Source organism: Hipposideros armiger, unplaced genomic scaffold (assembly GCF_001890085.2).
Source record: "Hipposideros armiger isolate ML-2016 unplaced genomic scaffold, ASM189008v1 scaffold_907, whole genome shotgun sequence".
Taxonomy (NCBI): Eukaryota; Metazoa; Chordata; class Mammalia; order Chiroptera; family Hipposideridae; genus Hipposideros; species Hipposideros armiger.
Genome location: NW_017732257.1, coordinates 34,893 through 48,180, shown reverse-complemented (window position 1 = coordinate 48,180; position 13,288 = coordinate 34,893). Strand labels below are relative to the sequence as shown.

At 38.6% G+C, this 13,288-nt stretch overlaps 1 protein-coding gene across 1 annotated transcript in view; it reads left to right on the top strand.

Moving 5' to 3' along the window:
• The window catches only part of KIF13A (kinesin family member 13A), a gene marked incomplete at its 3' end in the record, with an annotated part of 189,283 nt that overhangs the window by 157,158 nt on the left and 18,837 nt on the right, over positions 1-13,288 (top strand). Inside the window, exons 19-27 of the mRNA XM_019630384.1 lie at positions 405-567; positions 1,669-1,809; positions 2,675-2,824; positions 5,189-5,350; positions 5,887-6,060; positions 8,353-8,504; positions 9,569-9,701; positions 9,896-10,042; positions 12,962-13,000. Of these exons, the coding sequence (XP_019485929.1) occupies positions 405-567; positions 1,669-1,809; positions 2,675-2,824; positions 5,189-5,350; positions 5,887-6,060; positions 8,353-8,504; positions 9,569-9,701; positions 9,896-10,042; positions 12,962-13,000 (1,261 nt within the window). The remainder of the gene's footprint in view (positions 1-404; positions 568-1,668; positions 1,810-2,674; positions 2,825-5,188; positions 5,351-5,886; positions 6,061-8,352; positions 8,505-9,568; positions 9,702-9,895; positions 10,043-12,961; positions 13,001-13,288) is intronic.

Here is a 13,288-nt window from a genome sequence, read left to right as displayed (position 1 = left end):
GTTTCATTCAACAATGGAAAGTGTTACAATCACATATTTATTTGTTGTTTGTCTCTTCCACTGAAAAATAAGTTCCAGGGGGCAGGGAGTCGGTTTCATTCATTGAAGTATTAATATCTCCAGCTCCTACAGTGTTGTCATGTTTTCAAATGTTATGTAATTTTTTAAATGGCTTTTAGTTCATCACTCCATATATTTTTTTTTTCCTCAGTGGTTACCAACAGATAGCTCACAGAACCCTGGGGGAAGGAGGGAAGGATTAGAGGTGATTTGGCAAAACTAAGTTGAAAAATATTGCCTGAAAGGCGTTTTCTATCATTTTCTAATAATACGACTCACTTAGAACAGGATTGTAGTTTGCTTTTCTTTTAGATTTTCTCATTTCCTTTTCTGCTACACCGCAGGGATGAACTCTTCCGTCAGAGCCTGGCAAAACTGCGCGAGCAGCTCGTAAAAGCTAATACCTTGGTTAGGGAAGCAAACTTCTTAGCTGAGGAAATGAGCAAACTCACTGACTACCAAGTGACTCTGCAGATCCCTGCTACAAACCTCAGTGCCAATAGAAAGGTAAGAATGAGAGCAGATGTGCAATAGTAAATACTGTAAGATGGACTCGTAAACCTGACATCCAAGAAAACACCCATAAGGAGATCCTGATGTGAGCCTGAGCATTTATTCTTTATAAGACTTCCCCTGTAGACCTAGTCTTGTATTTGTGCCCTTAGATAGGTTATGATCAGAATATGAGAATTTTGGTAGCTTGAAGGACTTGTTAATTGAAGTGCTTTCTTTAAAACTAGAAATATATGTATAAGTAAACCCACCTGCTTTTCTCTTTCATGTAAATGCCCTCTTCTGAAATGGGGGATGGGTGTATGTTTTGTTATATTCCCATTTTAAGAGTGAATTCTACAAGAAAGGAAGACTGGTGTGATACCTGTCTTTACGTACACGGAAGGATGCTTTGCAGCCATTTGGACGTTTTCCATCATTTATTTTCTTTTAATTTGAATGTTTCCCATTACTTCAACTTGAAGAATTTTTCCTTTAAGAAACTTGAAAGTAAAATAGTTTTTCATCCATTTATTTTTTCCTTCCAACAAGCAAGCGAGAAATGAGTCAGGGAGTGGTATCTCATCAGTCTTTCTGGGTTTTAGTCATTTGACCAAGTAGCTCTCCTTTGAGAAATGTCTTCTAAGTTTATAGTCATAGAAGGGAACTTAAAGTTTTTTATGTGCTTTTTGTACAAAGATGTTTATCATAGTGTCCTTTATAATAGCAAAAATTTGAAGCAGCCATGATATTGAACAGTAGAATAATTAGTAAAATAAGTAATACATCCACATAATGGATTGCTGTCTTACCATTAAATATCATGTTTATGAAGAATAGTTATCAACACAAGAGGATAATCATAATGTAAAACTATGGAGAGAGAATTGGGGTAGGAAATTTATATTATTGTTTGGTTCTGATTATGATAATTAAATATGTGTCTGCATATACATACAAGATGGAAAATAAACCAAAATATTTTGTAGGTGGTAGAATTTCTTCTTCTTTGATATATATATTGTTTTTTTAACTTGCTCCTTTACAATAATATGTATTGCTTTGACAATCCAAAAAGTTTTAACAAGACTTGTTTGTTTTTTGTTCATTCTGCAGAGAGGAGCAATAGTGAGTGAGCCAGCTATTCAAGTGAGGAGGAAAGGAAAGGGCACCCAGGTTTGGACCATTGAGAAGCTGGAGAATAAGTTAATTGATATGAGAGACCTTTATCAAGAATGGAAGGAAAAAGTTCCTGAGGTAAAAGTGACAAAATGTAAAGGAGATGTAGTCATGTTAAAAGCAGAGAATGTAAATGATTTAACTGTCAGAACACACACACACACACACACACACACGCACATGCACGCGCACACACACACGCACGCACGCGCACACACACACACACGCACGCACGCACATGTGCGCATGTGTACGCACACATGCAGGCAAGCGCCAGTGAATATTTGTAGTGGTACTTGGATGTTTACATTAGAAAAGTAAAGTGATCTTGAAAGGAGTGCTAAGTTGCATCAGTAATATACAATATGTGATCCCCACACAGATAGGAACGAAATGAGAACACATAGTGGATGCTTACTTGCCTGCATTTGACGACACTTCACATGAAATAAAGCAGAACAAAGTAAATTTGTGCTGTTGTGTCAGTGTTGTGAAAACTCAGCCGGATGGAGTCAACATGGATTTCGTATTCCTTAGCATATGCTCATGCTCCCCTATCTATGAGCTGTCTGGGTAGATTACTAAGAATAATTCTAGAGACTATAATTCATTTTTTGGACATTAGTAAGGGACAAGAAGACTCAGCAGAGGAAATGAGGCAAAGGGAGTAAAATGACACAGGCTGCAGGTGGGATGTAATAGGGAAGACGAGGCAGTAACTAAAGAAGGGTCCTCCGCACAGATACCACTCAATTCCCCAGCTAACAAGCTCCTCCTGTGTGCTCAGTTTGTTATTTTTATGTGACATGATCCTAACTTTATTTTTTTATAACTTGTCTGAATAAATGCTTTAAGAAATTTTAAATGCGAGTTTTAAATCGTATTATTTAATTTGATGTTCTGTTTCCTCCTCTCTTGCCCACCTGCCTCTCCAACCACTCAGGCAAAGCGACTCTATGGGAAACGAGGTGACCCTTTCTATGAAGCCCAAGAGAATCACAACCTCATTGGCGTGGCTAACGTGTTCTTGGAGTGTCTCTTCTGTGATGTGAAACTTCAGTATGCAGTCCCTATCATCAGCCAGCAGGGGGAGGTAATGACAAGCCAGCCTTGGAGAAATGGATGGTTCAAGCTTTGGGTATTTTAAATTTAAGTTACATTCTTGAGGTTGATGGAGAAACTAGGGAAAACAGGATCCACGTCCTTTTTTACTCTTCTAATATCAATAGAAACTATTAAAATTAAGTCATTGTTGTAAAAGTTATAAGACATTTTATATTTGTGGGTCACAAGTTTCTTCTTTGTTTTAATCAAATTAGAAATCTTTTGGAAACCAGATTCAGCTCTGTGCCCCAAATTCATTTCTGTTTTAATCTCTTACCTTTGTGATACGCTCCAGTTCCCTTTTGGCCCCTAAGTGGTCGTTAAAAGACACAACTTGAGAGGATTATTTTGAAACCCAAAGTATTAAAATAAAACAATCTTCGTCATCCCATTGTTATCCTTTTTACACTCTCGTATTTTAGTTATTTAGATATTCTGGCTTTGTGTAGCCCTAAGACATTTCAGAAAATGTTCAAGTTCAAACTTGTATTTTATCCATTTCATCAACTGATGTTTTCATTTTAAATTTAGTAACACCCATATTTCCTAGCTTGTCCCTCAATAACATGCAAACTTGAAATGCTAAGTTATTTTTTGTGATTTGAACCTAGAAAATAAGCTCTAGGTTCCCAGTTGTGTGTAAGCACACAGCCGACCTTCTGCATGTGTAACCTCCGTGAACATTCTGTTGTAGAAGACCAGTGGGCTAGAGTTGTTTTTTCCAATGTTAAAAATGGGCACATTGGGCCGGCCAAGTGGCTCAGTTGGTTAAGAGCTCACTCAAGAGTGCGAGCTCTGAGCAACAGGATCGCCGGTTTGATTCCCAAGCTGAGCTGCCAACAGGTGGGCACAACTCCTGTGGCAAAGGGATCCAGTGGATGAGTCCCCAGTCAGAGTTCTTAAGCTAGTGTCCATGGTGGACTTGGAGAGTTTCATTAAACCCCCTGAATTTGTATTAAAAATGTATTTGATTCTCAAAAAGCACTGAAAAAAACTTAAGAACTGCTATCTTCTAACTATTTCTCTTATTCCCTCACCCCTTACTACTTCCTCATGTTTGTCTCACTTGTCAAATACCATCAACTAATATCTCTCAGGTCCTTGGTGCCAGTGCAAGTTGCTGTGTGGAAGTTGGGTCTGAGCTACCTTTAAAAACGAGCCTCATAGGGGCCGGCCGATTGGCTCAGTTGGTTAAGAGCTTGCTCAAGAGTTTGAGTTCTGAGCAACAGCGGTTCGATGCCCGGCCCCAGCTGAGCAGCCGCTGAGCTGCCAACCAGTGGCAGGATGGCTCAACTAAAAAAAAAACAACAACAAACAAATCAAAATGAGCCTCACTATTTAAGATGACAGTGGCACTGCCAAAACATGTGTCACCTTCCTTTCAGTCATTACAACCCTAAATAGTGTTATGAAAGATAACTTGGCCAATTATAACACTCTGAGAATGCGAATTTCAGGACAGTTCCTGTTCTTTAATTTGGTTCTGTGCAATAATTTTGAGACACTGCAAAACTAGCATCTATTCTGAGAACCACCAGGATAGTGAGGAAAATTTAAGCAATTAAAAAAAAAAAATTAAAGGAATTCTTTCCTTGTCACTTCCTGGCTTTGTATATGCTATTTCTCCTGGAGCAGATCTCACCCCATCATGAGCCCTTCCTCACCCTGCTTTCAGCCCCAGTGTGAATTATAAGCCCGTTCTCTACTCCCAAGAGAATAGGAACTCCACAAGCCCAGTGAACATGTCTGGTTTATTCTTCTCAACGGAGCGTTTAGCGCAGTTCCCGGAACAGAGTTAGTTCTTGATAAATTTTGTTAAGTAGATAAATTTATTCCATAACAACCAGTACATATCTCTGTTATAGCAGTTAGTCTACACTTTTTTTTACTAGATTTTTACTTCTCTGTCTTTCCCTACTTGACTGTGAGTGCCGTGAAAGCAGAGCCCATGTCTTTATCTTGGTATTCCCATGAAGCCAGGTATTTATTTGATCAAATGAGTAAACGAATGAATATATTCGTACGTGGAAAATAGGTGACTCTAGGTATAATATGATGGCTGCCTTTAAACTATTCATGGGCTATCCTACAGAATAAGGATAGGAATGCAGATGACTCTAGAAGGCATGTTGCAGGGAGGTATTATACATTTGGCTCAAAGTCAGGCAGGATGATTGGAAGAGCAACCGGCGGAGTGGACTGGCCCTGGGAATGTTGAGCTTCCCTTTGCTGGCGATAGCCAAGCAGTAACTGGAGCTGCTCACCAGGGATCTTGTAGAGTGCTTTCTGTCTCAGGTCTGTGTTGTCTGTGGGATGCCTTTTAACTCCAGGGTGCTCTGCTTCCTTGACCCAGGTTGCTGGGCGTCTCCATGTGGAGGTGATGCGTGTTACAGGAGCTGTCCCGGAGCGCATAGTGGAGGATGACTCCTCAGAGAACTCCAGTGAAAGTGGAAGTCTCGAAGTTGTAGACAGCAACGGGGAAATCATTCACCGGGTCAAAAAACTGACATGCCGGGTGAGAGGACCACCGTGATGGGGAGGCTCAGATAAATGACTATTTTAATTCAAAAACATTTTATAGAAAATCTTATGAGTTTTTCATAGAGCACAGTTAAATTTCTGACAGTAAATACAATGGTGGACAGTACTTTTTCCAGAAGTATAGCACATTTTCTGAATACAGTTGCTTTATATTTCAAAAGTCTATGTATGTTTAGCATGCAAAGAGTGTATGTTGCTCAGTGAATCATGTTTTTCTAGTAAAGGTTGCATCTATATCAGAAACTCAGTCATTAGAAAAATTTTAGAGGGATGTGTGTATTTGTTGCCAAGTTTATATATACTGTGGTTATAGAACTATGGCACAAATTTCATTGCAGGTAGAACTGTTAATGAAATGATGCCAAATATTTTCAGATGTCAAATGAATAACTAATTTGTTTATTTCATCATTTACACTTAAATTTGAGGTAGTTGAAATAAGAAAAGAACATATGGTTTAATGTTTTCTTTGTGGGATTTATATTTGCTTTTTTTTTTAAATCTCTTCAGGTAAAAATTAAAGAGGCAACGGGGCTTCCCTTAAACCTCTCGAATTTTGTCTTCTGTCAATACACATTCTGGGACCAGTGTGATTCTACAGTGGCTGCCCCAGTAGTAGATCCAGAGTTGCCTTCCCCCCAGTCCAAGGATGCCCAGTATAGCGTGACCTTTTCTCACTGGAAGGTACAGGTGCCATTATGAAATGAGTTACGTGGGAGGCAACAGATCTGGGTGTAGTTCAGAACTCTACATGTACTTTTAGAAGTTTTCCCCATAAGAATGTTTCACCAACATAATATGTTTCTTAGGCCTTTTAGCCTCAAAATGTACTTCAGTATAATTTTTAAAAATTTAAAAGTATTTAAAATAAAATCTGAAAAACTACTCAAAATCGTATTCCCCAGAAGTGTGATCACCAATGACAGTTAGCTAAACTATTTTCTATGCTCCACAACTTTTATACTCATATGCGTGTAGTAAACATTTCATACACACAAATAGGAATAAATAACATACACACTGTCACGCAACATGACTTCTTAAAACACTTTTCTTACAAAATTGTGATCACATTATACATATTGCAGAATTGCATCTTGTTATTTTCATGTATGTGGACATCTTAACATGAGGTTTTTTTTGTTTTTTTTTAAGATTTTTTTTTTTTATTGGGGAATTGGAGGGATGGGAACAGCACTGGGGAATTGGGGGAAGGGGAACAGACAAGTTGCTGTCCTTTTGTTCTTCAGTCTAGTTGTGGAAGACGTTGCTTCACTGGCCCAAGTTGGCACCATCATTGCGCTCTTCCCGGGTGAGGCAGATCAGTCGCCGGCTTCTGGACGGCCGCTCACTGTGGCTGCTGGCCGCTCAGGCTGGCTGCTGGCTACACACGGTAGCCCATGGCAACCCACTGCCACAGGGGCTGCAGCCTACACCGTCACCAGTGACTCACGGCAGCCCAGCTCCAGGTTGAGCTGTTGTTCAGCATCTTAGCTGTAGAGGGCAGTGTCACTGGCCCTCATATGTGGGATCCGAACCGGGGCCCTCTGGCGTCCCAAGCCAGCTCTTAACCATCGCGCCACTCGGCCGGCCCTTAACATGAGTTTTTATAGATACTTTTCATTCTTCTGAATATAGCATAGCATTCTAATGTACCATATGCGTTTTGCAAGAAAGTATAAAATGGAAAGAGTGACTTTTTGGTGAGTATTTGATAGACCTGCTTTGAGACATCAGCTATCTTTCCTGGCTTTCACATCGGACTGCCAAGAACTCATTTCTGACAGATGGACTTTATCCTCTGTGTTATTTAGTTTTTCTGTGGACAATCCTGAATAGATCTTCAAGATGTTTTTTTAATTTTCACAAATTGTGCCTGTTTCTCTTTAGTTCTACACATAGAAAGCAAATCTATATCACCACCTATAAAATTACACGTATGTAAGGACTACTAAGTCTTTTCTTTTTCTGAAAACAGGTAGCCCACATTTTTTTTTTTTTACCCTCTGTTCACCAGTCTGTTTCCCAGAATATTTATTAATGTTTTTTTGTTTCTGTTCTCTCAGTACTCTTTTAAATATCCCCCATGTTTCTTTGGATCTACAAAGTTGCTTATTTATAAGGATGAAATCTGAATTTTAAGCACATTCTAGTTAACAGCTAGTTTAATAAATACTAGTCTCAGAGCCCCTGGATTCACGATGTGACCTTGGGATTTTTTTCATCTTTAAAATGTGTAGATTATACTGATTAAGTTGATTTTCCTTCTAAAATTCTGACTCTGCCTCCAAATAAAATAAATAAGGTAAATAGTATAAGGCTAAGTCTATATAGCACAGCTGTTGCCAGAAATTATAGAGTCACAGAGTTGTCTTCACCTGAGATTCCACTTAGAAAATTGACTTCATTCGTTGTCTGTGGCTTTGTCCTGGGTGATTTGCCGTACTCAGTCAATTCAGTATTCATTTCCTCATATTAATCTGTTTGTGTTTAGAATGAGGAATTGAGATGGAAGAGTTTCAGAGCAAGAGCACAAAATCACGAAGATAATCATATAAAATTTAATTTTATTATTAGCCTTCTAAGCCATAACAAAGAGCAATCAGAAGTTCCTTTTTTGATACGTTGATTAGTCTGTGCCAGCTGAAAGGTAGAGTGGCCTTGTGGAACTAGGAATGAACGGGGAGTAAGGAAACAGAGTCAGCTCTGCAACTAGCGAGCAGTATGATGTGGGACAGGTAGTGTCTTCACTTATAAAAAAAAAGGTTTGCAGTCAATGACCTCATAATATCTCTTCCAGAACTAATATTCTGTGATTCTTTATGGCTTTCTTTAAAACAGTAGAGGTGGTTTTTAAGGTTGAGATTAGGCTACTATATTCCAAAGTGAATCTATATACAGCTGAAAATTAAAAAGGAAATTTCATAGATTATTTATGCATAATTCTCCCTCTTTCTTTTCTCCCATTTATCCCAGGACTATGTGGTGAACGTAACAGAAGAATTCCTAGAGTTCATTTCAGATGGAGCACTGGCAATTGAAGTATGGGGCCACCGGTGTGCTGGAAATGGTAGCTCCATCTGGGAAGTCGATTCCCTTCATGCCAAGACAAGAACACTACATGACAGGTTTGTACTTGGCTGTGAGCTTTAGACACAGGGTCAAGGCCAGCACTTGGACAGTCGTTAAGAAAACAGATACTCTGAGCCTGTTTCCTCATTTATGAAATGTGAATGATGAAAGGAATTACTGAGCATCAAAGAAATTCAATGGGGTAAGGAAAGTCTTTACAACAAACAAGACTGAAACAACTGCATATCTATATTGGGGAAAAAAACAACAACAATCTTTATCTCTATGTGATACCACACACAAAAGTTAATTTGAGAGACATCATATCCTTAAATGTAAAAGATAAAACTATAAAACTTATAGAAGAAAACAGAAGGAGATCTTCTAAAGTTGATCATTTGCCTCTTTTATGATCCAGTAATCTCCCTCCTAGGTATTTACCGAAGGAAAAGAAAATATAAGTCCACAAACAGACTTATACACAAATGTTTATGGCATCTCTATTCATAATATCTCAAAACTACAAACAACCCAAATGTCCTTCAATGTGAGAATGGATAAACAAATCGTAATATGCATATACTAGAATATTACTCAGCAATATGAAAGAAAAAAGACTATTGATATTCATTTAGATGAATCTCAAAAACATGAAGCATTAAAGAGGCCAGAACTAGGAGAGTACATACTACTACATGATTCATTTATATGAAGTCCTAGAACCGGCAGAACTAACCTATGAGTTTACATGGCTGCTTCAGGGAGTGGTGTGGGGAGGCCATTGAATAGGAAAGAACGTGAACCACCTTTCTGAGGTGATGGTGGGGTGACTTACACAGGTGTATGCCTTTGTCAGAACTCATTGAACTTAGTGCTTGAGATCTGCACATTTCATCAAATTCAAGTTGCCACCTCAATAAAATAAATAAAAAGACCTTCTACTATAGGGTTGTTTCAAGAGTTGTTTCTTATTCAACTTACTGAGTTGAATAAGAAAATCATCGATGCATCATTCATAGCACAGTTCCTAGCACATAGTAAGTGCTCAGTGAATGGTGGCTTATTCCTAGTACTCTCCCTGGGCAGTGGCATTGTTGTCTGTTGGAATGTGTTTCTGCAGGTGGAGTGAAGTAACCCGCAGACTAGAAATGTGGATCTCTATATTGGAACTGAATGAGTTAGGGGAATATGCTTCAGTGGAGCTTCATCAGGCGAAAGATGTCAACACAGGAGGCATCTTTCAACTCAGACAGGTACTGCATTTGTTCTTGTTTGTTTCATGGTTTCTCTCTGTCCTGCTCTTACACGCAGTTTCTGGAATTTTCTAGTTATTTCCCTCTTTGTTCTCTAACCCATTTCCATTCTTTTATCCTGTTCACCCATCTCTCCCGATCTCTACCTATTCCCATTTCCACACCCCTTCCTCATCCCACCCGTACCTCTACAGGGTCATTCCCGGAGAGTGCAAGTCACAGTAAAACCTGTACAGCATTCAGGGACACTGCCACTTATGGTCGAAGCAATCTTGTCAGTATCCATTGGGTGTGTGACTGCCAGGTCCACTAAGCTCCAGAGAGGGCTGGACAGCTACCAGGTAAGAAAAACAGATGTGAAATAGTATTTAACAAAGATTGGTTGATGCAGAATTAAAGCAGTCAGTGAGCTGTGATGGAGACCTTGTTTGGGAGTAGAACAGAACACCTTGCCTTAACCATATATCCGTCTCCCATTCATATTTCCATCTATTGCCTTTTTTCTACATTGAAAATACTATATTGGCTTAGTTTTAACTCATAATAGTTTTATTTATAAACACACATTTTAATGCTATAGTACTCATTTACTTTAGGCTGGTCTTATTATTTTATTTACTTATTTTTTTAATTGGGGAACAGTGTATTTTTCCAGGACCCATCAGCTCCAAGTCAAGTAGTTGTTTCAATCTAGTTGTGGAGGTTGCATCTCCGTCGCCCATGTGTGGATTGAAAAGCAATCTTGGTGTTATGAGCACTGCACTCTGACCAACTGAGCTAACCCGGCCGCCCCAGGCAGGTCTTATTTTTTATCTAACCCAAAGTATGTTGGATATGTGGCACTGTTGCCTGGCCTGATCCTTTCTTATTAACATAAAATTACCCCCACACACTGGTGTAATTAGGCAGCTCTTTGAAAGCTTTCCGTTTTTTTGTTTTTTTTTTTAGTTAAAAGTTGTTCTCATGATCTTTTTTTGTCCATGAAATCTCCATTTACTAAGTTTTCTGTTTTCATTTAAAAAACTTAAAACATGGAGACCTCTATGAATTGATCTTCATATTACCAGTCGGATCTCTTCAGTACTCCTTGAGAATAAACTTTACAATTAGGAACCTGTCCCCAGTGTCCTGAAAGAATGCATGTGCTTCACGTAGTCCCATGTATTCTAACATATGAATTGAGGATTGGGAGAAATCAGACCCTTAAGGTGTGGGGACAGAGTTGCTGTTCTGGAGGAGAACAGTTGCTGTTCTGGGGGAGGCTTATTGTGGAATACTTCACAAGACTATTCCTCTGCATGGAGTAGGAAGTTGGATTGCCTGTATTCTCCTCCCATGTTAGTCCCTCACTTGGCCGTCACCTTTGGGCTGGCTGCAGGGCCTGGTAGACTTGCAGTGGGAGACTTGGGTTCTTAAGTCTAGTTTGGCCTTCCAGAAGGCTTACCTTTTGGTAATTTGAACTTCAAGTTCCCTTTTCTCTTCTCTAAAATGATGAGGTAGACTTAATTCTCTGAAGTCCCTTTTTGCAGTAATATATTGTGGCTTAATAAATCTCTGATCTTAGCTAGAACTGAATCTGTGTGCGCTAAAGCATGACCTACACAATATGGATCATCAGCTGACCAAATGTTGCCGTTTGAAGAACATTATGAGGATTGATTATTGGTATTGTTTAAAACAGCTTTACCTTTTGAGTTGAAACTGATTTTTGTCAAAATTTGAGCTCTCAAATATCAGCCTTTCCTCAATACTGAATATATTTTGAAGAGCATAGTACTAGTCTTGCAAATTTAAATGGTGGCTATTTTAAAGCAGTCCTTTCTTTCTTTAATGCTCAAGATCATGTCCAACAACTTTTTTTGTTGACGTAGCACCTTAGAATTATTCCCATGCAGTAGCTTAAGTCAATCCAGAATACGTCGACTTTACAATGGTTACATCATGAAGGCTCAGGCTAGTTTTCAGTAAATAGAAGTATATCCTTAGTCTAAAAAAATAATGACAAATTACAGCTATTTGTACTTTACTCATTAATATAGGGAATTAATTCAGAGAAAATTACTTCAGTGTTAGCCTTGCATTTAATAAGTCACTTATTCAGATGATAATGTGGTTACCAAACTAAAACGAATGTGTATTTTGAAGCCTATACAGAAAATAATTTTAACTGTATTTTTAAGGCACTTTTAAAAAGCAGTATATTTTAAAGTATACTTAGATATGAGAATAATGTAATTATATTTTTAAAGCACTTGAAAAGAAGTAGTTTGTCTTTTTTTATGACTAGACCACTTCACTGCCTATTTGAATATCAACCCTGCAATAGCCATAAAAAAAAATGAAAGAAGGTTGTTACATGGCCCAGCATTCATTTCGAGTAGAACCTGCCTCCATATGGATGAATATTCTTTACAAATGGGAATTTTTTTATCCTTGTTTCTAAGGAAAATTGTCTGAACTAAAACCCTTTTATTTTTAACATGATGATTTTGTTTTGCCCTGTGTTTTTGCCAAAATTGTTATTTTATATTATTATTATAAAAAGTTGCACGGGTTTAAGGCAGTTTTGATTTATCTTAATTGATTGGTATGGATGCTGATATATACCATAGTGGATAATGATAAACCCATATATTCAATCGAAATGGTAGACTGTGCTTTTTGCAGTAGTCTAGCGCAGAACCTTGTGTGAAGATAGCCTTAGGTTCCCCAGTGGGCTTTCACTGTGATGATTTCATCAAGGGGAGTGTTGTGGTGCAGGGAGAAGAGCACTGAGCTAGGAGACTAAGAGGCCTGCCCCTGCCATTCTGTGTGTGATCCTGGGATTAAATCATTTCATCCTTCAGGGTCTTAGTTGCCTCATGGCTAAAACTCAGAGGTCGAGCAGTGGAGTCTCTAAAGTCCTTTCTCTGTCATTCTGTCTTTTGAAGTCCACTCTAAACCTCAAATAGCTCACCCAGAAATATGTAGCACTTATTGCATAACAGCCTGGTGGTGTTGGTACCTAGTCCCAGCTAAGAGAGATCTTGTTTTTAAATGACTCCTTTCTTTATTTTTTTTTAAATTTAAATTTCTTAAGTAATTATAGACAAGTGAATTACATGCACTAAACCTTTTGAGCCTCAACTCAGTGTTGTATTTTGCAGGTGTTGTGTGTGCTGTCCATTGTAATGTGTTTATTAAGCTTCCAGAATTCTTTTCCTTGCGTACTGTTTGAGAAACAAAATGCATGTCCTTTGTGTTTCTTTCTTTCCTACCAGAGAGATGATGAGGATGGTGATGATATGGATAGTTACCAGGTATTGCTGCTGTCAGTCCTGGGGCACAGCTACTGCTAATTGCCAGCCTTCGCAAAGCAGAGGGTGGGGAGGAGGAAGGAGGAGGGAGCCCAGAGTGAGAATATACCGTCACTCACCTGCTTTTGATTTGCTTGAAGTGTAATCAAGGATACACTACTGTCTCTGTGGATTTCTCTGTCAGTTCAGAATTTGTAACCAGATCCTGCACTTCTGCTATGCCGTCTAGCTTGTAAAGCCTTTCTAAGCAAGACCATTATCACTGTATTAAAGTGATGATCTTAGAATTTG